The 23,045-nt window shown below is 36.4% G+C and overlaps 2 protein-coding genes across 3 annotated transcripts in view; one reads left to right on the plus strand and one right to left on the minus strand.

Moving 5' to 3' along the window:
* The window catches only part of pacs1a (phosphofurin acidic cluster sorting protein 1a), a 22,455-nt gene extending 17,203 nt beyond the window's left edge, over positions 1 to 5,252 (minus strand). The window contains exon 1 of one of the 2 annotated variants that reach the window (XM_058759360.1): positions 4,788 to 5,252. In XM_058759360.1, the coding sequence (XP_058615343.1) occupies positions 4,788 to 4,942 (155 nt within the window). In that variant the 5' untranslated portion in view covers positions 4,943 to 5,252. The remainder of the gene's footprint in view (positions 1 to 4,787) is intronic. The other variant, XM_058759361.1, reaches the window with a different exon arrangement.
* Positions 5,253 to 6,361: 1,109 nt separating this feature from the next.
* On the plus strand, positions 6,362 to 22,759 carry si:dkeyp-50d11.2 (calpain-1 catalytic subunit). Its single transcript, XM_058757577.1, has 22 exons — positions 6,362 to 7,621; positions 7,925 to 8,221; positions 8,539 to 8,608; positions 8,907 to 9,025; positions 12,589 to 12,722; positions 12,805 to 12,973; positions 13,910 to 13,993; positions 14,064 to 14,149; positions 14,236 to 14,310; positions 14,940 to 15,100; positions 15,186 to 15,346; positions 15,758 to 15,769; positions 15,975 to 16,186; positions 20,607 to 20,646; positions 20,733 to 20,798; positions 20,881 to 20,938; positions 21,097 to 21,161; positions 21,485 to 21,553; positions 22,040 to 22,118; positions 22,206 to 22,322; positions 22,448 to 22,506; positions 22,621 to 22,759. Exons 2-22 carry the CDS (start codon positions 7,970 to 7,972, stop codon positions 22,645 to 22,647), a joined length of 2,115 nt encoding a protein of 704 aa, XP_058613560.1. The 5' UTR covers positions 6,362 to 7,621; positions 7,925 to 7,969; the 3' UTR covers positions 22,648 to 22,759.
* The last annotated feature ends 286 nt before the right edge of the window (positions 22,760 to 23,045 follow it).

The raw sequence follows: 23,045 nt of genomic DNA on the forward strand, positions 1-23,045 counted from the left end.
CACAGTTCTTTTTCCATAGTGCCTCGGTCTAACTAAAAAAATTAAAATAAGCCCTTTTGTGCCTTTTTGAAGTTTGACATTATTATGAATGGTCATCATGGAAAAGCTTCACAGAAAACTACCATCTTTAGTGTTTGTATCGACATGATGAGTGTGAGTAAATGATGGCAGATTGTTTAGCTATCTATAAAATACATGTATAGAAAACAAACATGACTGGAGCAAAAATATACAGCTAGCAATCTAAGGACAGCTACCACAGGATCCTGAAATGAAAACCATTTTTTGATTCATCTCTCCACTGCACATAGACAGGACATTTGATGTGGTAACAGACAAAGAATGCAATGTCCCAAAAACTCAGTTGTCCTCTGATACATCTCCACAAGGTGTGCCGAGATGTTTTTGGCCTGAAGTCAAGAACACTGCATTGGTGATATTAGATTTAGAGGATAAATCTCAGAGTGACACAGCACACGAGCACTGAGCTCATTCAGTTTCTGTGACAGGTTGTACATTTACACAATGACAAGGGAACACTGTCATGAATGTTTAATAAATTAAATACACATGCATATCTAAGCCACTATGAAGACTATGATAAAAGTAACATAAAATATATTGCAGTAATACTATAAACTCCACACAAAAGTATTACATTTTTGTGCTGTATGGTTTGTATTTTCTTATCGAATGCACAGTACAGACAGTATGAAAACTGTCCCAGGAAATATCATACGGTATTACACAATTCGATTCACTATTAATTAATTTGGAAATATTTCAGGTAGGCCTACATGTCAGTTTTTCTTAAAGGAAGAAAAAGGCTGTAATCTATACACTTAACCCTTTCATTTGGTACACTGTATGACATTAAAAGTCAACATGAACAAAACCGAGCTCAATATTATAATCAACCGTATGTTTTAACATACCTTCTGATGTTCAGCTCATGTTTCTTTCATGCTATAACTTATAGTAATGTAAAATAGATGTCTCGAGACCACTTGTAATTAGTCAGATATGCCACGCCACATTTAAGAGCGTCAAAATGGCATTTATTATTGTTTCATTTATTTATTGAAATTTGTAATAAAACTGGAAAGAATTTGAAAACTAAGATTTTATTTATTCACAGAAGCACAAAGCTCTTTGAGGATGGATGGAACGTGCTTTACAAATAATATTTGCTGGGGACAAAAATGCAGACTAAACTACGGGTGATTCATAGTGTCAAAATAACCTGCATTTATGCACCATTTTCTTTTAACTGCTTAAAATGAGATTGCTTTAATCTCGACAACCCTAAATTCTACACAAGAGATATTTTCTTAAGAAACAGTATCATGAGTAACATGCGGTGCAGTCTGACAGGTTTTTCCGCCTTCTTTTGATTGGCAGGATACAATCTGACATTTTATTTAACTATTTGACTCTACAAAGTCAATGTGTGTACATATGCATGTAATGAATGCACCAATGTATCAGCCAGTGATCGGTATCGACCAATACATTGGTGCATTAATAACATACAAAAAAAACAATAGTCACACTTTCAACTGTTTTTTCTATCAAATTTCTTATTATGAGTAAAGATTTGTATGATCATAATAAGATTCAACAATGGACACATAAATGGAACAAAATTCACAAACATTACACAAACAGAAATGGAATAATGAGTCACTGAACGGAGCAGGAATCAATATCCAAAGTAGCAGTCAGTATGTGGTGTGTCCTCCAGCTGCTTTAAGTACTACAGTGCATCTCATCTTAATGGACTGAGAAAGATTTGCCACTTCTTGCCAGGAAATATCATACGGTATTACACAATTCGATTCACTATTAATTAATTTGGAAATATTTCAGGTAGGCCTACATGTCAGTTTTTCTTAAAGGAAGAAAAAGGCTGTAATCTATACACTTAACCCTTTCATTTGGTACACTGTATGACATTAAAGTCAACATGAACAAAACCGAGCTCAATATTATAATCAACCGTATGTTTTAACATACCTTCTGATGTTCAGCTCATGTTTCTTTCATGCTATAACTTATAGTAATGTAAAATAGATGTCTCGAGACCACTTGTAATTAGTCAGATATGCCACGCCACATTTAAGAGCGTCAAAATGGCATTTATTATTGTTTCATTTATTTATTGAAATTTGTAATAAAACTGGAAAGAATTTGAAAACTAAGATTTTATTTATTCACAGAAGCACAAAGCTCTTTGAGGATGGATGGAACGTGCTTTACAAATAATATTTGCTGGGGACAAAAATGCAGACTAAACTACGGGTGATTCATAGTGTCAAAATAACCTGCATTTATGCACCATTTTCTTTTAACTGCTTAAAATGAGATTGCTTTAATCTCGACAACCCTAAATTCTACACAAGAGATATTTTCTTAAGAAACAGTATCATGAGTAACATGCGGTGCAGTCTGACAGGTTTTTCCGCCTTCTTTTGATTGGCAGGATACAATCTGACATTTTATTTAACTATTTGACTCTACAAAGTCAATGTGTGTACATATGCATGTAATGAATGCACCAATGTATCAGCCAGTGATCGGTATCGACCAATACATTGGTGCATTAATAACATACAAAAAAAACAATAGTCACACTTTCAACTGTTTTTTCTATCAAATTTCTTATTATGAGTAAAGATTTGTATGATCATAATAAGATTCAACAATGGACACATAAATGGAACAAAATTCACAAACATTACACAAACAGAAATGGAATAATGAGTCACTGAACGGAGCAGGAATCAATATCCAAAGTAGCAGTCAGTATGTGGTGTGTCCTCCAGCTGCTTTAAGTACTACAGTGCATCTCATCTTAATGGACTGAGAAAGATTTGCCACTTCTTGCTATGAGATGTTAGGCTACTTCACTCTTCCACCAAGGCACTTGCAACTTCTTGAACACGTCTGGGGATACATATGGTCACATGTAGTCTGGCATTACAGGGACGAACAGCTGTCCTTCCTGTCTGTCCTAGGCCTCGTAGTTTATTCCTCTGGCCACAGCTGCAGTCCTCATGCCTCCCTGCAGCAGGCCTACGGCATGTTCACACAGCTGATCAGGAACCCTGGGCATCTTTATTCTTGTGTTTTTCATAGTCAGCAGAAAGTTATTGAAACTATGACATTAATTTTCTTCCACCTGTAAACTATAAGGACTGTTCAAAGATGCGTGTGCAATAATTGTTTATGGTTCATAGAACAAGCATGGAAAACAGTTTAAACACTTTCTAATACAAATACGTAAAGCTTATTTGGATTTTATAAAATGATCTTTAAAATACAGTATTCCAAAAGAGGGACATTTCTTTCTTTTTTTTTGCTCAGTTTATATACACATACTGACTTCATATAGGATATCTTGACTTGCAATCAGCTTTCATTTCTAAGCTACAGATGCCCTTGCATTACCTAAAAGCAACATCTCATGCTAAGCTAAACAAGAAAAGGCATTAACACATAATAGCAGCTTGAACCCAGTCCTCTCTTCAAAGTGAGCTATATTGAACTGGGTCTAATTCACTTACAAGTCTGTCCCTGTGCATTAGAGTGTAACTCTAGAGCACATAGGTAATGAAATTGGGAAAGGAGGGGCAAACCGGACACTCATCTCACCTTTCAGTGATCTTATGCAACATTCTAATGGGACAATATGCTGCAACACCAATTTAGGGTTTACATTCAGCAATAATCTTACTGATGCAGTTGAATGGAAAGTAAGAAATTAAACTCCTAAAACAGTCTCAAAAAGCCTTTGAAAGCATTATGGAGCCAGTGTCAAAGAAAGAAACGAGATCAATAATGTCTTCATAGCGGAGTAATGCTCTGTCACTCCTATGCTTCTTTTCTTCTCTGCTGGCCGCTCTTACAGTAAGTCTCTTTGCTTCGTGGCCATTTTCCCCTCCACTCCTTGCATGAAGCATCCCAAAGCCCCTCCTCTACATTTCCATATCACAGTCCCTTCATGAGAGCAATGAGGCTAACGTAAACATTCACAAATAGTAAACAGCATGCCTCCATATTACTGTGCATATTATACAGTGGAGGTGCACTGTATCAAAATAAAATGTCTTTCTGCTCTAGTTTTCACTGCAGCAACAAGTTAGGATGACATTTTCACTCAGATTTAATGATAGATCCATTCCACACAGAATGTGTTGTTTTTAGTGAACTGCTCCATTTAGTAGTAGGAAGAACATAAAGCAAAAGCAAAAAAAAAAAAAAAAAGGGGGTGGGGGTGGGGGATGTCAATCATCAGCTTTGTGTCAATTGTCTAAAAAGGGGTTTTATCCAGGTTCCCCCCTAATATAACATTTGCATATGATCAAAATTAAGTACCAACATAAGAATTAAGTTACTAAAATAAGCTGTAAACTTAATACAAATATAGATACATAATATATTAATGGAGAAGAAAGTAATGACTAATTATATAGCCTAATAGTACTACACTAGTATCTAATGAACAGTTACACGTGAACTTGACAAAGATAGAAGTTACTTAATCGTAATTTCATAAAATAAGTCCAAGTACCATAAACATGTTCAAATGGCTTGGCACAGTATGTAGGTGTGAAAAGGTTGAAAGCCTCTGGTCTAAAGTAAGAAACCGCTGTTTCATGTGATCTCCAGTGCAGCGTGATCTGGATTAACTATTTACTCCGGAACAAAGTAGCTCTATTGGCGGCTCTACAAAAAAAAAAAAAAAAAAAAGCGCGTGTCTACTAGTAAGTCAAGAAGCTGCATACCTGGGCACACAGCTGGGAGAGGAGCTGTCAATCTCCCATGTCGCGAACAGGTTCATCTGAACCGGGCGACTCGAAGAAATCGTGACCGTCCTGAGAGGCTGCAAGTGGGGAGACGGAGCTCCCGCTCGCTGCTGAAGCCCTCCTCGCTCCGACATGCTGAGCTTGTCTCGGGATCTGTGCTGTCGGAGCGCTCTCGGTCAGTTTAGACACTCACTCGCGCATGCAGTCTGTTCAGATGATGGGACTCTCATGGCACGAGCCTCTTAACGTTCCCGCCTCCGCTCGGCGGTGGATTCACTGGAGACTTCACTCAGCTGCTGCTGCTGCTATCAGTCCAGCTCCTAGCTTGTGATTAATTGAGCGTTTAAAACAACAGCAGGAAGCGGAAATCTCTTCTTTAAAAACATATAGTAAAGCAACGCCTCTCGTTAAATACGCACGTACGAGAGACGCGACGCGACGCAACGAACCTGAACGCGTCGCTTGTGGTTGTAGTGTAGAGCACTAACAATAAAGTCAGTGTTTTTATTTATTTAAACATGTTTTATAAAATATTATATTATGCAACGAATTAAAACATTTGATTTGCCAAGGTTGTAGCTGCAGCTAAAGAATTATGAGCAGATTACGTTTCATTTATGTTGTCACATATTTAATATTTAATTAAATTTTTGATGTAAAATAATTTCGAATTCACATTGACATTTTGCATCCCCTAGTGGGCCCCAGGTCCTGGTTAGGTTTAGAGCCACTATTGTAGTAGGCTATTGTTGATTATAATGGGATTGTACTAGTTTGACACTTTGTTAGCAAATAGATGGAGTAGCAGCTGCTGCAATTGTCAACTGCATTATGTAGATATTAATATCTGGGAATCCTATTTCTTTTTTCTTTTTTTGGATAAACACAGGTCAGTAATAGCACCTGCTATTATTGTCATATTAGCAAAATTTTAGTCAACTTCTACTTCTCCATGTGCATTATTAGTGTATGAAAAAAGCTGATTTTCAGATTACCACTGAGATTACCATGTGAACCAGTCTGGGTTTGCTGCTCTATAGATGATCCCCTGACCTGGTTAGACTGGTCTGCTGATTTACAACTGAAACTGTTTGAAACGACAGAACATATTAAGTCATAAGTTTATCTTTATCTCCCTCTGTTGCTCTCTTTCTATGTATTTTTTTTTTAACGCAACCCACTTGAAGCTATTATGGTAGTGGCAGCTCCTAAAACACTGCAGCCACCCACGCTGGCACCGTTTGTAGTTTATCTCTCCCTGACAGATTGAAGCCAGAGAGAAGTGAAGTTTCATGACATCAAGTCCTGAAACATGCAGACTGCCAAGGATTAATCAAAAAGGGCCCCGAGTTCCTTACACTTTCTGCATTTTAATCCTTTTGGATAAACCTGAAACTGAACACATGTATTCCCTAAAGGTTAAAATGTCTGCTTTAAGGGAAATTTTAAGGGCTGTGCTTTTACTATACAGTATGCTGGTGCAACACACGTTCTACATTCCCACTTCCCATAGCCTACCTTAATTTTGGATGAATGATGAGCAAAATCAAGGACAAAACAGGACTGAGTTAAATGTATGTTTGTTTTAGTCTGTTCTGATGTGATCTCTTATGTACAGTAATCAGACACCAGAATCAAACACATGTAGGATGTTGTTGCCTTTTATGCACAAAATCTAACATAGCTCTGAAGACTGCAGATAATCAAGCTCTCCGTCAAAGGACAAGATGCTTCTAATTCTCTCTCTCTCTCTCTCTCTCTGTCTGTGTGTGTGTGTGTGTGTGTGTATATGTATGTCCCTATAGACTGTAAATATGGGTCATTTAAAACCACAATCAGGTGACAGTCACATTATTGCAGCTCTTTGCTGCCCCCTTTTGGGCTTTAAGAAACCTTTTATTTGATCATATTCCAAAGTGGAAGGCATTTTATAATGCCCAATTCATAGTCAAGCACTGTTTTTATATTTTCGTTAGGTGTGGCATTAAATTATTAAGAAACATAAAAATGTAGAATTCATAAAGCTACCTTGCCTGCCGCAACCCTGTTGCCTACCTTTAAGAAAAAAAATGCCTATATGCGCCTGTATGGTAATAACTCCACATTTAACTCTTATTTTTTTAAACATCATTATAGATACACATGTGGCTCGCCAATTGAGGAAAAACGTATTATGTAATGATTTTGCCGCAGTAACTAAATCTGCAATGAAATTGGGCGTGGCTCTTGTCTCCGGTTGGTCTGGTACGTTTTGTTTTAAATAATGGTTGTTATGTTAATAATATAACTATTTAAATTCTTCACAGTGTAGCCTATTTTACAAATTAATGGATATTTAAAAAACCCCGTATAGACCGCTGCAGAGTAAGGACGTTGAATGTGATCTGTTACTTTTCTCTGCGATTGTCAAGATAGACCAATCACAGTCGTCTGGTTATTCAGTACTGCATAGTGTGGAGGAAAAAAAAACATATTATAGAGGTTACTTTGGCCGATTTATCTCAGTATGTCATGTATCAGTGCTTGGAATTTGTAGACTAAAATATAACATAAACATATTAATGTACAAATGTCTCAAGTATGAAAATATCAATGCATTTTATTTGCAGGATTCTGCTTTTTAAGTCTCCTTGCGCCCTCTAGAGGAATATAACCGCTCGTCTCACAGTAATGGTAACATTTGGGAGCATTACACACACGCTCACTGCAGTCCCTCACACGCTGGGACAAAGCTTAACATGATATGTTAGTTCATTAAACAGGACCTCATTGCAAGAATACTCGTATCTGGATTTGGAGAGTGCCATTTTAAGGTAATGTATACTTTTGTTTACACTTGGTAAAAGCCTAGATTGCAAAGTTTGTATCTTGAGGTTGTCACTCTCATTATGAGTGGTTGGCAACAACAGTAGCTGCCTGCATGTGTGTTATATTTAACCACTAACCATATAAACATAATGAGAGAAAGGATATTTAATTACATCTGCTTGTAAATAGTTAATTTGGGGGGTAGAAATGGTAATAATAAATAAATACACAAACAATAATAATATGTGACTGATATGATTTTTTGTAAAATATAGAAAATGACTTTGACCTAATGTGTCTTGATACAGCAGTGATCCATATTTTTGGTGGTGTCTCTGACAGTTCTGTCCTGGATGGAGCCAATTTGTGCCACAGGGGTCGCTGCTCGTTTGAGGAGCGAATGGGATCGAAATGCGGGGTTGGGTCAGAACAATATGGCCTTGAAGTTCTTGGGCCAAGATTTTGAAACCTTGCGTGCCCACTGCCTTCAGAGTGGATGTCTGTTTGAGGATGAAACATTCCCAGCCCAGCAGACTTCTTTAGGATTCAAGGAGTTGGGCCCCGGCTCTGCAAAAACCAAAGGTGTTCACTGGAAGAGGCCCACGGTGAGAACATTGGAATAAACTAAGGGTCTGTATTTCAGGGCACTGTTTCAACCCTAGTAAGAGCAAAAACCTAAGATGTATAAACATAAAATAAACTAGCATACATAAATTTGCGAAGTATTTGCTCACATATTTACATTTGCATAATTCTGTCATCATTTACTCACCTATAGTGCTCTTTAGTTGCAAAATAATGTAACACAGTAAAAAGGTAACACTGGTTGATCAACATCTATTATCTATCAATCTATGAAGCAGTGATGTCCGAGTCATTTCTATGCCCTGTCTGACCCATAGGTCTTCTCTGTGTACCCCAGGAGTTCTGCACTGACCCACACTTTATTGTAGATGGCGCCACACGCACAGACATCTGCCAAGGAGCTCTAGGTAAAACAAGCATTTACTAAAACTGAAGAAAACCAATAAAGAACTCAAAGACATGGCATGGATGTTTTCCCGCCACAAAATAAGTGTTTTTTTTTTAATCTGTTGTGTTTTATTCAATGTTGATTCAGTTTTGTTCAATAACAGAGTGAATATTGCAAAGTTGATTATTTATAATACTGTATCTATTATCTATAATACTGTCATTGATCAGCTCAAGTATTGATTCAGTTTAGTTCAGTAGTGCAAATTGTTGTGTTTAATATTAATAATGCAATAATATTTAATATACTGATTGTAGGTGATTGCTGGCTGCTGGCAGCCATTGCGTGCCTTACCCTCAATGAACCCTTGCTGCATCGGGTAGTGCCTCATGGCCAGAGCTTCCATCAGCAATATGCTGGAATCTTTCACTTCCAGGTACTGAACACAATACACGCAGATTTGTTTTTCTAATTAACATTATTGTCTAACTTTTGTAGTTAGTATATGAATACATTTATATATTTATGCAGAAATATATATTACAATTAGAATTTTAATCATAGTAATCCTATTACTAGCCACATTACTGAGTGTACCTTTAATTATATGGACAGTTAATTATAAAAGAAAGACATTGTGTAGATAAAAGTATTCTATGCCCTCGGTCACACAAGAAAATAGATATTAAGTAAATAAATTTAGAACCCATTAGTTAATTTTCTGCCACATTGCCCAAACCCTGGTTTTGTGAAAAATCCCAGACATGTCCTTCCCTTCAATGCAGCGTGTAAACCGATCTGTTCCAATTCCATTTGATTCTCCATAGCTCAGCAGATCTACATTAAGCAACAGTCCCTAAACGTCAGCCCACCCTGTCTGCTGCAATGACTATATATACAGGCCTCACCCAGAAAATGAAATGGCCACATTTACCTCGCCTCTGCCAAATTCCTCTTCTGTTCTCCAGCCAGGAGTCATTTAGGCTCAGTCACTCAGTGAATGCTTATAATGTTCAGAGCATTAGTGCTGCAGAGAGACTTGGAGTACAGCCAGCAGCACCTAGTATACTAATGTTTACATAGGAAGGGAAATGCACAAATTGTTATTGTATATTTAAATATACCAAATTTATATGTTGTTGTTATCCTTTTTGTTAAGAAAATTGAATGTTTAATAATATACACTAGTGTTCAAAGGTTTGGGAATGATAAGATTTTTAAATGTTTTTGAAAGAATTATCTTATGCTTGCCAAGAAAATATGCATTTATTTGATCAAAAATACAGTAAAACATTTAATATTATGAAATATTATTACAATTTAATTTATATTTTAAAATGTAATTTATTCCTGTGATGACAAAGCTAAATTCTGTCTTCAGTGTCACATGATCCTTCAGAAATCATTCTAATATACTGGTTTGGTGCTTAAGAAACTTCTTATTATCAGTGTTGAAAACTGTTGTGTGCTCCTTAATGTTTTTGTGGAAACCCTGATACATTTTTTTCAGGATTCTTTGATGAATAGAAAGTTCAAAAGAACAGTTTTTGTAACAGAACCCTTTTGTAACATTATAAATGTCTTTTGATTGATTTAATGTGTCCTTGCTGAATAAAAGTGTTAATTTCTAAATATTATATTAACCCCAAACTTTTGAACGGTCGTTGAGGTCAAAAGTTTACACCCCCCATTCAGAATCTGCAAAATGTTCATTATTTTACCAAAATAAGAGAGATCATACAAAATGCATGTTATTCTTTATTTAGTACTGACCTGAATAAGATGTTTACATATAGTCCACACCAGAAAATAATAGTTGAATTTATAAAAATGACCCCGTTCAAAAGTTTACATCCCCTTGATTCTTAATACTGTGTTCTTACCTAAATGATCCACAGCTGTGGTTTTTTTGTTTGTTTTTTGTTTAGTGATAGTTGTTCATGAGTCCCTTGTTTGCTAGAAAGAAAAGAAATCAGAAAGAAAAACCATGCATTAAGAGCCAGGGGGTGCAAACTTTTGAACAGAATGGAGATTTGTACATTTTTCTTATTTTGCCTAAATGTCATATTTTTTCATTTAGTACTGCCCTTCAGAGGCTACAGAAGATAGTTACATGTTTCCCAGAAGACAAAATAAGTTTACCTTGATCTTCAAATTCAAAAAGTTTTCACCCACGGCTCTTAATGCATGGTTTTTCTTTCTGAAGCATTAGTGAGCATTTGAACCCTCTGTAATTCTGTTGTCCTCGGTAAACTAAAGAATTTGTGGAACCTGAAGGATTTTTCTGAAGAGCAGCAGGCAGTTGAACTGTTGACAGTTAAACTTTAAACAGTTTAAAGCGATTAACTGGCAAACAAGGGACTCATGAACAACTATCACTAAACAAAAAAAAACACAGATGTGGATCATTCAGGTAAGAACAGTATTAAGAATCAAGGGGATTCATTTTTTATAAATTCAACTATTATTTTCTCTTGTGGACTATATGTAAACATCTTTTATGTGAAATATCTTATTCAGGGGCCTGTACCATGAAGCTGGTTTAGCTGGCTAGCCAGGTAAGTTTCAGTTTAGTTTGCGCCAACTCTGGGTTTTAGGTACCATGAAAGTGGTTTGGCTTTTAGCAGTGATCATTGCCATAGTTACTTACGCTCCACAGCTAACCTGCTCCAGCCTCCGGGGCAGGTTATGTTCTGGTTTAGAGATCTCAAACTGAAATTTGACCAATCAGCTTCAAGCAAAGTGACATGTCTCTGATGCAATAAAGCCACTCCTCTAGTTTCTCTTACTCCAAATTAAAGGACAGTACATAGTAAAACATTTTTAAAGATAAAATCATCTGATTTTTAGAGATGATTATTTTTTTATAATTATTTAATATTATTTATATAAATATTATACCCTTAATCCATTACACAAGCCAGTTTAGTTTTAATAGTAATTTATTAAGCTTTTATTTAAAATCAGTGTAAACATATAGATAATATGCAATATAAGTTTTAGAATCAATAGCTTTAAACATGACTACATATGAGCTTAGATTTTTAAGTGTTTAAAAACTCTATAAACTAACTTTACAACTTTTACTTGCACTTATATGCTAAGATGTTTTCTTTAAGTTTTCCTCTTTCATGGATAGATCGTTTCATGATCGTGCTGTGTAAATGTGTTTAAATTCTTCATATTGTTCAATCTTATAATCTTTGCACTGACTCTCTCACAAGAAGTGAATCATAGTTTTAAGGCATGTGATTGGCTGCTCATTACTGATGTCACACTTTCATGTGCACACGCTCCATTAACTCAGGTTCAAGCCTGAGTTGACAGAGGAAGTTGATGATCAGCTTCATGGTACCAACAAAGCCGGATTGGAGTGGTTTGGTTTTGTCAATTCAAAACTAATCCTGTAACCCTGAGTTTGTTCAGCCACAATCATGGTGCAGGCCCCTGGTCAGTACTAAATAAATAATAACATGCATTTTTTATGATCCCTCTGATTTTGGTAAAATAATTAGGGGATGTAAACTTTTGACCTCAACTGTATATACAGGATATAAAAATTTGTTGTTAAAAATGTAATATTAAAAATATTATGGGCAAGAAAAAATTATTGGATGATTGAGGCCTGATAGGGAAGATCTAGGACATTCAATTCAACATAATTTTATGAATATTTACAGTGAATGCCAGAAATATAATCTGTCTAACCACTGTGTGCACTGGTGGTTAATGCTGCATTCATGTCATCTCAGTATTACCGTAATTATACGTTTCCTGACAAGTAAAAACCATTCATGTCAAACTCGTAATTACAAGTTGAAAAACTGCAAAATCTCTAATGTCATCAATATCAGACATAGATGCATAGGTATTATGAACATTTCCACAGAAATAAACATTTCAGAGTAAGAGGATGTCAAATCTTCAGAGTTGTCGTCTTTTTAATTATAATAATTGTGATGTGATTGCAGAAAATATGTTTCCTATTGGATTTTCTAGTTTTGGCAGTTCGGGGACTGGGTGGATGTGGTGATTGACGACCGGCTGCCTGTCAGAGATGGGAAACTGCTTTTTGTCCACTCAGCTGAGGGAGCGGAGTTCTGGAGTGCCCTGGTGGAGAAGGCATATGCAAAGTAAGAGGGCTTTCAAAGATAGTCTCCTGACCAGAATGAGTCTGAAGCTTGTGTAATGAGTTTGCCGTTATGAATGTGGCAGGTTGAACGGCTGCTATGAGGCTCTATCTGGAGGCTGCACGTCTGAGGGGTTTGAGGATTTCACCGGTGGAGTGACAGAGATGTATGAGCTGAAAAAACCTCCACCCAACCTCTTCAGCATCATCAGAAGAGCTGTGGAGAGAGGCTCCCTGATGGGCTGCTCCATAGATGTTAGTGCTCAGGAACAACGTTATCTAAGTCAAAAAGTTCTTATATTTAGAGAAAGCTGGGAAAGTCAGGGAAAAATCTTAGTCCATATCAAACTTTTTAAACCCCTACAATAAATGTTATAATATTATACAATCAGTAATAATCATATAATATAACATCCATCACTTCCAAACCACTTTTAAGAATAATTGTCATGAATTTGTTTGGAAGTTAATCGGGGTTCTTTATCCACCATTCAAACAATCCTTTGTTGTAATTTTTCATTCATTTTGCTCTTCCGTCCACGTCCAGGGAGGTTAGCTACAGTGCCATCGGCTGTACACCTCTTGATGGTATTGCACACAGTGGACACAGGAACATTAAGATTTCTGGAGATGGACTTGTAGCCTTGAGATAGTCCATGTTTTTCCACAATTTTTTCTCTCAAATCCACAGACAACTCTTTACACTTCTTTCTTTTCTCCATGCTCAGTGTGACACACAACACAAAGGTTGAATCAACTTTTCTCCATTTTAACTGGTTGCAAGTGTGATTACTATATTGCCCACACCTGTTACTTTCCATAAGTGTGTTTAAATACAAATTACAGGAGCATCACATGCTTGAAAATCAATTATTTCTTACAATTTTGACATGGTGCCAATAATTTTGTCCCGTCCATTTTTTGAGTTCTGTGTGAAATTTTATCAAGTTTGACTCTTCTTCTCTGTTTTTTTTTGTGTGTGTGTGTGTTGTTGCAGTGCAAACAAAAACTATAAGCACGTGAATACCAAAACATTTGCAATTGGAACAATTTTCTGAGAGAAGTGTTGCATTTTCTGACAGAATTGCAAGGGTGCCGATATTTTTGGCCATGACTGTATATTCTCTCATTTGGGTTGAGTGATACTAATATATTCAGAAGTACTAAAGTTTTTTTTATATTCACTTTTAGATTACAAGTTTCTTTGACATGGAGGCGATCACCTTTAAAAAACTGGTGAAAGGCCATGCATACTCTATTACTGGAGAGGAAGAGGTGAGTGCTGCCTTTTTAGCTCAACCAGACAGCTCATTATTGTTCACATTATTGTACATCTGTTGGCCAGGTGGAGCACAGAGGAAAGCTCACAAAGCTGTTGCGCATCAGAAACCCTTGGGGAGAGGTGGAGTGGACAGGACCCTGGAGTGATGAGTGAGAATGATGTGAAGATGGGGAAAATTATTCTTAAAATAATATCAGATAGCTTTGTTGAATACTATCACCGTCTGTCGATTCAGGTCAAAGGAATGGCGAGAAATCGACCCGTCTGTAAGGTCCCGTCTGCACAACTGCCAAGAGGATGGAGAATTCTGGTACATGTTTCTTGCATTATTCTTTATATATCAGTGTAATTAGTTCCTTATTCACATATTACTTTTTTAACTAGTTAAATAGGTGGCAAATTAAGTAGGAATAAATTATTTTGTATCATCAAAATACTCATAAATCCAAGGCACTCAAGTAGTGTGAAAAAATGAAAAAGCCTTTATTCACCTGGCTTTAGAATTTAAAAACAACTCATTCACGCGTTGCGGCGCTGCCTTCATCAGGGTGTCAATTTCATTTAAACAATCAGTTCATCACATGACATATTCACCGGAACAGGTATTTACATGTATATATTTATATTCATATAATTTATATTAGATATAAATATATTTAATATATTTTTCTTAAATGTATGCATGTGTGTGTATTTATATTTACATAATAAATATACACAGTGCACACACACATATTATGTACACAGAAACTTACAAAACTTAAGCTCAGCAAGGACATCCATGGCATGAAAGTTGTGTCATCATATAATCACCCTGTACGACTTTATTCTGGGAAACACAAAATAAGGTATTTTGAAGAATTGAAGAAACATTTAGCAAAATTAATACCTTCTGAACTATTCCTTCAGGCTTTAAATATGAGTATGATTCACCCACAGGATGTCATTCAGTGACTTCATGCGAGAGTTCAGCAGACTAGAGATCTGTAACCTGACACCGGATGCACTACAGAGCAGCGAGGTGAAGAAGTGGAACACATCCCTGTATCCTGGTGAATGGAGAAGAGGAAGCACTGCTGGTGGCTGCAGGAATTATCCAGGCACGTTCCTTACCAAAGTCTGAAAGATGCTTGGGAGCTGACCATGAGAGACTCTTAACATTCAAATATGTTTCTCTCTACACAGCAACATTTTGGATCAATCCCCAGTTTAAAATAGTCTTAAAGGAACCAGATACTGAGAGTCAAGAAGACTGCACTTTTCTAGTGGCCCTGATGCAGAAGAATCGCAGGAAGTTACGTCGGGAGGGCAAAGACATGGAAACGATTGGATTTGCCGTTTATGAGGTAGAAAACTAATTTGATAAGTAATTTAATAGGGTTGAATGTATATATATATATATATATATATATATATATCTGTCCATCAGAATCAATCAGCTTCTAGATACTTTCTACATACCTAGAATGAATTATTTTTATGAAATGTTTGTACGTATTATAGAGGAGACTGGGGCAAGTTGTCACAAATTCTTTATCTCACTAACTATATGGCTTTAAGATGTTTTATACAGACTTTTTTCAATGAATAAACCCAATTTGAGAAATATTTACTAAAAAGTGTGACAGCTAGCCCCAGTGTTCCCTCAGTTACTGGAAATAACAAATATTATAGGAAATTACTACAAAGAAAAACTAAACTATGCATATTTATTATTAATTAGTAATGTTTCTAAACTTTATTTCTGAATCTTACAGGTCCCTGAAGAGGTATGAGATGTGTGGCATATAAATGAATCTCATCAGCATTGTGTAACGTCGGTAAACCATTTGTTATCAGTCAGGTTAGTGCCTGAACTGCAGACTGCTTATTAGTTTAAGGTAGCCTACCACTGAGAGATCCTGCACATGGTCAGTTAGCTGAGAACACATTTACGGTACAGTGTCTAGTGATCTGAACTTCCTCTCCTGTCAGTATCTGGGCCGGGTGGGTGTGCATCTGAAGCGTGATTTTTTCCTCACCCACACATCCAGCGCTCGTTCTGAGCTCTTCATCAACCTTCGAGAGGTGAGCTCACGTTTCTGCCTGCCAGCGGGGGAATATATCGTCGTCCCCTCCACCTTTGAGCCCCAGAAAGAAGGAGACTTTGTGCTGAGGGTCTTCTCAGAAAAGGCTGCTGACTCTCAGTGAGTGACTATTTGAGAATAAATGTTTGTTTTATTCAAATATATATATATATATATCTGTCCATCAGAATCAATCAGCTTCTAGATACTTTCTACATACCTAGAATGAATTATTTTTATGAAATGTTTGTACGTATTATAGAGGAGACTGGGGCAAGTTGTCACAAATTCTTTATCTCACTAACTATATGGCTTTAAGATGTTTTATACAGACTTTTTCAATGAATAAACCCAATTTGAGAAATATTTACTAAAAAGTGTGACAGCTAGCCCCAGTGTTCCCTCAGTTACTGGAAATAACAAATATTATAGGAAATTACTACAAAGAAAAACTAAACTATGCATATTTATTATTAATTAGTAATGTTTCTAAACTTTATTTCTGAATCTTACAGGTCCCTGAAGAGGTATGAGATGTGTGGCATATAAATGAATCTCATCAGCATTGTGTAACGCCGGTAAACCATTTGTTATCAGTCAGGTTAGTGCCTGAACTGCAGACTGCTTATTAGTTTAAGGTAGCCTACCACTGAGAGATCCTGCACATGGTCAGTTAGCTGAGAACACATTTACGGTACAGTGTCTAGTGATCTGAACTTCCTCTCCTGTCAGTATCTGGGCCGGGTGGGTGTGCATCTGAAGCGTGATTTTTTCCTCACCCACACATCCAGCGCTCGTTCTGAGCTCTTCATCAACCTTCGAGAGGTGAGCTCACGTTTCTGCCTGCCAGCGGGGGAATATATCGTCGTCCCCTCCACCTTTGAGCCCCAGAAAGAAGGAGACTTTGTGCTGAGGGTCTTCTCAGAAAAGGCTGCTGACTCTCAGTGAGTGACTATTTGAGAATAAATGTTTGTTTTATTCAAATATATATCATATATTAAAAATGGTTATTAAATAAATGAATGGCACTTTGAAGTTGTTTAATATAATATTTAAATAAACTATTTATAATAGTTAATTAAAATAATTAAAACTTTGATTGAATTGGATTAAGATAATGTTTTTATGGATCATAAATATTCAAAATGGTTAGAAATATGAAAAATTAAAATTAGTTTGAATTTATGTAATATAATATTTTGTTGGAGCATTAATAAATATTCAGAATGGTTAGAGATATGAACAATTGAAAATTTGATCAAATTTGGTTAATATTATATTTTTACAGAGCATTAATAAATATTCAAAATGATTAGCAATATAAATAATTGAAAATTAGTTTGAATTTATGTAATATAATATATCTTCACAGAGCATTAATAAATATTCAAAATTGTTAGAAATATGAATAAATAAAATTTTGTTTGAATTTGATTAGTATATTTTTTACAGAGCATTAATAAATATTCAAAAGTATTCAATAATATTCCATTTATTTATATTGATTAGCAATATAAATAATTGGAAATGTGTTTGAATTTGTTTAATATACCATTTATTGAAGGAGCATTAATATTAAAAATGGTTAGAAATAAAAACAATTGAAAAGTTGTTCAAATTTGGTTAATATAATATTTTACAGAGCATTAATAAATATTAAAAATTGTTAGAAATATGAATAAATGAAATTTTGATCGAATTTGGTTCATTAATAGAGAGCATTAAAGAGCATTAATAAATATTAAAAATGGTTATTTTAAAAAATTTATCATAATTTATGTAATATAGTATTTTCATTGGCGCATTAATAAATATTCAAAATGGTTAGAAATATAAATGTATTACAAAATTGAAAAATATTTGAATATGTATTAATGCTCTGTTAATATATACAATGAAGCATTATTTTATGTTCAAATATTTGGAAATATAAATATAAGTTAAAGGGTTAGTTCACCCAAAAATGAAAATTAGCCTGTGTTTTACTCACCCAAGAGGCATCCTAGGTGTATATGACTTTCTTCTTTCAGACGAATGCAATCTGAGTTATTTTAAAAATTGTCCTGGCTCTTCTAAGTGTTGTCATTGCAATGGGTGGGTATTTCTGTTCAGCAAACCACAAAACGTCAAATAAAGCATGCACATCCACAATAAAATGTGCCTCACACGGCTCCGGTGTGTGAATAAATGCCTCCTGTAGGGAATCCATGCGTTTTTGTAAGAAAAATATCCATATTTCAAACTTAATAAACACTTCCGGCAGATGACGTAGGACATCGGCGTTGCGTGATTAGTGAAGAACGCGGAGAGAGAACAAAACAAAACTTATGAATTAGAAGTACAGACAGAGGATTTCGATATAAGCCAAGAGGAGATTGGTTTTCTTTTGCTAAAGTAAGGAAACTTTGCTTCCTTTGCTCCTGTAAACAAACTCTCAGAGGCGCCTATCTGCCCGGAATGGCTTCCACATACGACAGATACCGGAAGTGAGAGAAAAGTGTTTATTACGTTTGAAATATGGATATTTTTCTTACAAAAACGCATGGATTCGCTACAGGAGGCCTTTATTCACCCCCAGAGCCGTGTGAGGCACGTTTTATCTTGTGGACTGCTGAACAGAAACACCCGCCCACTGCAGTGATAACGCTTGGAATAGCCAGGATAATTTTTTATATAACTCCGATTGGATTCGTCTGAAAGAAGAAAGTCATATACACCTAGGATGCCTCGAGGGCGAGCAAAAATAATTTTCATTTTTGGGTGAACTAACCCTTTAAAATCTTATTTCATTTTATATACAGTGGGTACGGAAAGTATTCAGACCCCCTTAAATTTTTCACTCTTTGTTATATTGCAGCCATTTGCTAAAATCATTTAATTTAAATTTTTTTTCCTCAATGTACACACAGCACGCCATATTGACAGAAAAACACAGAATTGTTGACATTTTTGCAGATTTATTAAAAAAGAAAAACTGAAATATCACATGGTCCTAAGTATTCAGACCCTTTGCTGTGACACTCATATATTTAACTCAGGTGCTGTCCATTTCTTCTGATCATCCTTGAGATGGTTCTACACCTTCATTTGAGTCCAGCTGTGTTTGATTATACTGATTGGACTTGATTAGGAAAGCCACACACCTGTCTATATAAGACCTTACAGCTCACAGTGCATGTCAGAGCAAATGAGAATCATGAGGTCAAAGGAACTGGCTGAAGAGCTCAGAGACAGAATTGTGGCAAGGCACAGATCTGGCCAAGGTTACAAAAAGTTCTGCTGCACTTAAGGTTCCTAAGAGCACAGTGGCCTCCATAATCCTTAAATGGAAGACGCTTGGGACGACCAGAACCCTTCCTAGAGCTGGCCGTCCGCCAAACTGAGCTATCGGGGAGAAGAGCCTTGGTGAGAGAGGTAAAGAAGAACCCAAAGATCACTGTGGCTGAGCTCCAGAGATGCAGTCGGGAGATGGGAGAAAGTTGTAGAAAGTCAACCATCACTGCAGCCCTCCACCAGTCGGGGCTTTATGGCAGAGTGGCCCGACGGAAGCCTCTCCTCAGTGCAAGACACATGAAAGCCCGCATGGAGTTTGCTAAAAACACCTGAATAAGATTCTCTGGTCTGATGAGACCAAGATAGAACTTTTGGCCTTAATTCTAAGCGGTATGTGTGGAGAAAACCAGGCACTGCTCATCACCTGTCCAATACAGTCCCAACAGTGAAGCATGGTGATGGCAGCATCATGCTGTGGGGGTGTTTTTCAGCTGCAGGGACAGGACGACTGGTTGCAATCGAGGGAAAGATGAATGCGGCCAAGTACAGGGATATCCTGGACGAAAACCTTCTCCAGAGTGCTCAGGACCTCAGACTGGGCCGAAGGTTTACCTTCCAACAAGACAATGACCCTAAGCACACAGCTAAAATAACGAAGGAGTGGCTTCACAACAACTCCGTGACTGTTGTTGAATGGCCCAGCCAGAGCCCTGACTTAAACCCAATTGAGCATCTCTGGAGAGACCTAAAAATGGCTGTCCAGCAACATTTACCATCCAACCTGACAGAACTGGAGAGGATCTGCAAGGAGGAATGGCAGAGGATCCCCAAATCCAGGTGTGAAAAACTTGTTGCATCTTTCCCAAAAAGACTCATGGCTGTATTAGATCAAAAGGGTGCTTCTACTAAATACTGAGAAAAGGGTCTTAATACTTAGGACCATGTGATATTGATTCAGTTTTTCTTTTTTAATAAATCTGCAAAAATGTCAACAATTCTGTGTTTTTCTGTCAATATGGGGTGCTGTGTGTACATTAATGAGGGGGGAAAAAAAATGATTTTAGCAAATGGCTGCAATATAACAAAGAGTGAAAAATTTAAGGGGGTCTGAATACTTTCCGTACCCACTGTATGTGTGTGTGTGTGTGTGTGTGTGTGTAGCAAAGCATTAATATATATTCAATGACTTATTAATGAAGGCTATTAAAATATCACACATTAAAACAGAGCTCAGAGAAAATAAGATGATTTTTTTTTCTCTCTATAGGGAGCTAGATGATGAAATTTCAGCAGATGTACCCGAGGAGGTGAGTTTTCCTGTGAAATGTTTTTAACAGTACTAGATGCATCCTGGGGAGTTTTTCTGCTGAATAATGTGTTGTTTCTATGGCAGCCTGCGCTCCAGGAGAGCGACATTGACGAGGGCTTCAAGGCACTTTTCGCAAAGTTGGCAGGGCCGGTAAGACAGCGGGAAGTGGGAGGATTTCATGGGTTGCTGTAGTGCCCAATAGCTTGATTGACTCATTCGCTCTGGTCAACAGGAAATGGAAATCAATGTGTCAAAACTCCAGATGATTCTGAACCGGGTTGTTGGCAAACGTGAGTGAAAAAGGAAATTTATTTGGTTTCACAATTATGTTCTGTGGTAAATGACAACATTCCGCATATGCTGCAAATAAAGTCATATTTAACAAGTAATATTCCCTGAAAGGCACCAACTGATGTTCAAAATGCCCTTATGATTATTCTTCTTACAGATAAAGACATAAAGACAGACGGATTTCACAAAGAGGCCTGTCGAGGCATGATAAATCTTATGGATGTATCCTTTGAAAACTCCACACTCAAGAATGTTAGCATTTGTGGTCCTTTTTAATATACGCAAAGAAAAAAAGGGTTTAAAATTGTACCTTTTGGGGTACAACAGCTTGTCGCTGGAGCAGTACCCTTAAAAGGACATATCTGTATCTTTTTTACCCCTGATAGGTACATATTAGAGTAGTAATACGTACCCATAAGGTACTGATATGTACCTATCAGGGGTAAAAAAGGTACAAAAACAGCGACAAGCTGTTAAACCCCTTTTTTTCTGTGTGTATCATGCTGTGAATAGAAGTCTTGGTCAAACCTTGACTTGCCATGAAGACAACTGGCACTGGAAAGCTGGGACTAACAGACTTCCATGTGCTCTGGGAGAAGATCAAACGATATCTTGTCAGTGGTAACATTTTATGCTTGCTTTACGGTGTATATGTAAATGTTAGACAAACACTACTGTTCAAAAGTTTGGAGTCGACAATTAATACTTTTATTCAGCAACGATGCATTAAATTGATCAAAAGTGGGCAGTAAAGACATTTGTGTTGCAAAACATTTCTATTTTAATAAATGCTGTTCTTTTGAACAGTTTTCAACACTGTTAATTATAAGAAATGTTTCTTGAGCAGCAAATCAGCATATTAGAATGATTTCTGAAGGATAATGTGACACTGAAAATTCATAAATTACATTATAAAAATATATTCAAATAGAAAACATATATTTGAAATTGTAGTAATATTTTGCACCATTGCTGTTTTTACTGTAACTTGATTAGCATAAGAAATTTGTTTCAAAAATATAAAAAATCATACTGATTCCAAACTTTTGAATGGTAGTACAAACATTAATGTTTTTTTTTTTCCTTCAATAAATTGCTAGGCAGTGTTTAGGGAGTTTGACTTGGACAAGTCCGGCACAATGAGCTCTTATGAAATGCGTCTGGCGCTAGAATCAGCAGGTATCTGCTCTTTAAATAGCACAACATCCATAATTACTGTGGTATATTATGTTTATGCAGACTTTTTGAATTTATACCTTCTGTAAGGCTTCAAGTTGACCAACAACTTGTTCCAGCTGATAATCCTACGCTACGCAAAGACAGATCTCAACGTGGACTTTGACAGCTTTGTGTCTTGTCTGATCCGCCTGGAGACTATGTTCAGTAAGTGTGCCAAGTAGAAAACAATGGCAATTTTTACAGTGTAATTACCTAACCCCGTCAGAAATTCAGTGTAGCATTAAGACAAATGTTTTGTAAGATAGGACTAGATGTGTTTATTCCAACAGAAACTTTTAAAACAATGGACACTGATGAAGATGGATCTGTATCCTTCAGCTTCACCCAGGTTGGTCTTAACTGCTCATTAGTAATCAGAAATTTCAATAGCAAATGCTTCCTTGTCTCTCTGTGGTCCAGTAATATATGCTTGCAACATCTTGTTTTCTTCCTTTCTTCTTAGTGGATCACCCTCACTATGTTTACCTAGATGGATGTTCCTCTTCCTCTGTGCTTCCTCTGTCCTTACTTCCTCTTCTTTACTACATGCCTCCTGTAACCTCAGTAGTATTCATGAAGTGGGTAAATGACTGACAATAAGGAATTCATACTATCAGATATAAGACACGATGAATGCAGTTTTCATTCAGCATGAAAGGAAAGGAAAGCAAACATCGCCAACAGAATATACTCAGAAAAAGCAATGTTTGTTTACACTACAATTCAAACGTTTGGGGTCAGAAAGATTTTTTAAAATAAGTTAATACTTCTATTCAGTAAGGATGCCTAAACCAATCAAAAGTGACAGTAATAATTTCAAATGAATACTGTTATTTTAAACTTTACATTCTTCATAGAATACTGCAAACTGTTTTCAACATTCATAAT

The sequence above is a fragment of the Onychostoma macrolepis genome, chromosome 21, assembly GCF_012432095.1.
Source record: "Onychostoma macrolepis isolate SWU-2019 chromosome 21, ASM1243209v1, whole genome shotgun sequence".
Taxonomy (NCBI): Eukaryota; Metazoa; Chordata; class Actinopteri; order Cypriniformes; family Cyprinidae; genus Onychostoma; species Onychostoma macrolepis.

Excerpts from the sequence above, each read along its gene's own strand:
- si:dkeyp-50d11.2 (XM_058757577.1), top strand. The coding sequence starts at position 7,970 with ATGGAGCCAATTTGTGCCACAGGGGTCGCTGCTCGTTTGAGGAGCGAA. Across the intron at positions 20,939-21,096 it reads GAACCGGGTTGTTGGCAAAC|ATAAAGACATAAAGACAGAC; the intron begins GTGAGTGAAAAA and ends TTCTTCTTACAG. Across the intron at positions 21,162-21,484 it reads GCATGATAAATCTTATGGAT|ACAACTGGCACTGGAAAGCT; the intron begins GTATCCTTTGAA and ends CTTGCCATGAAG.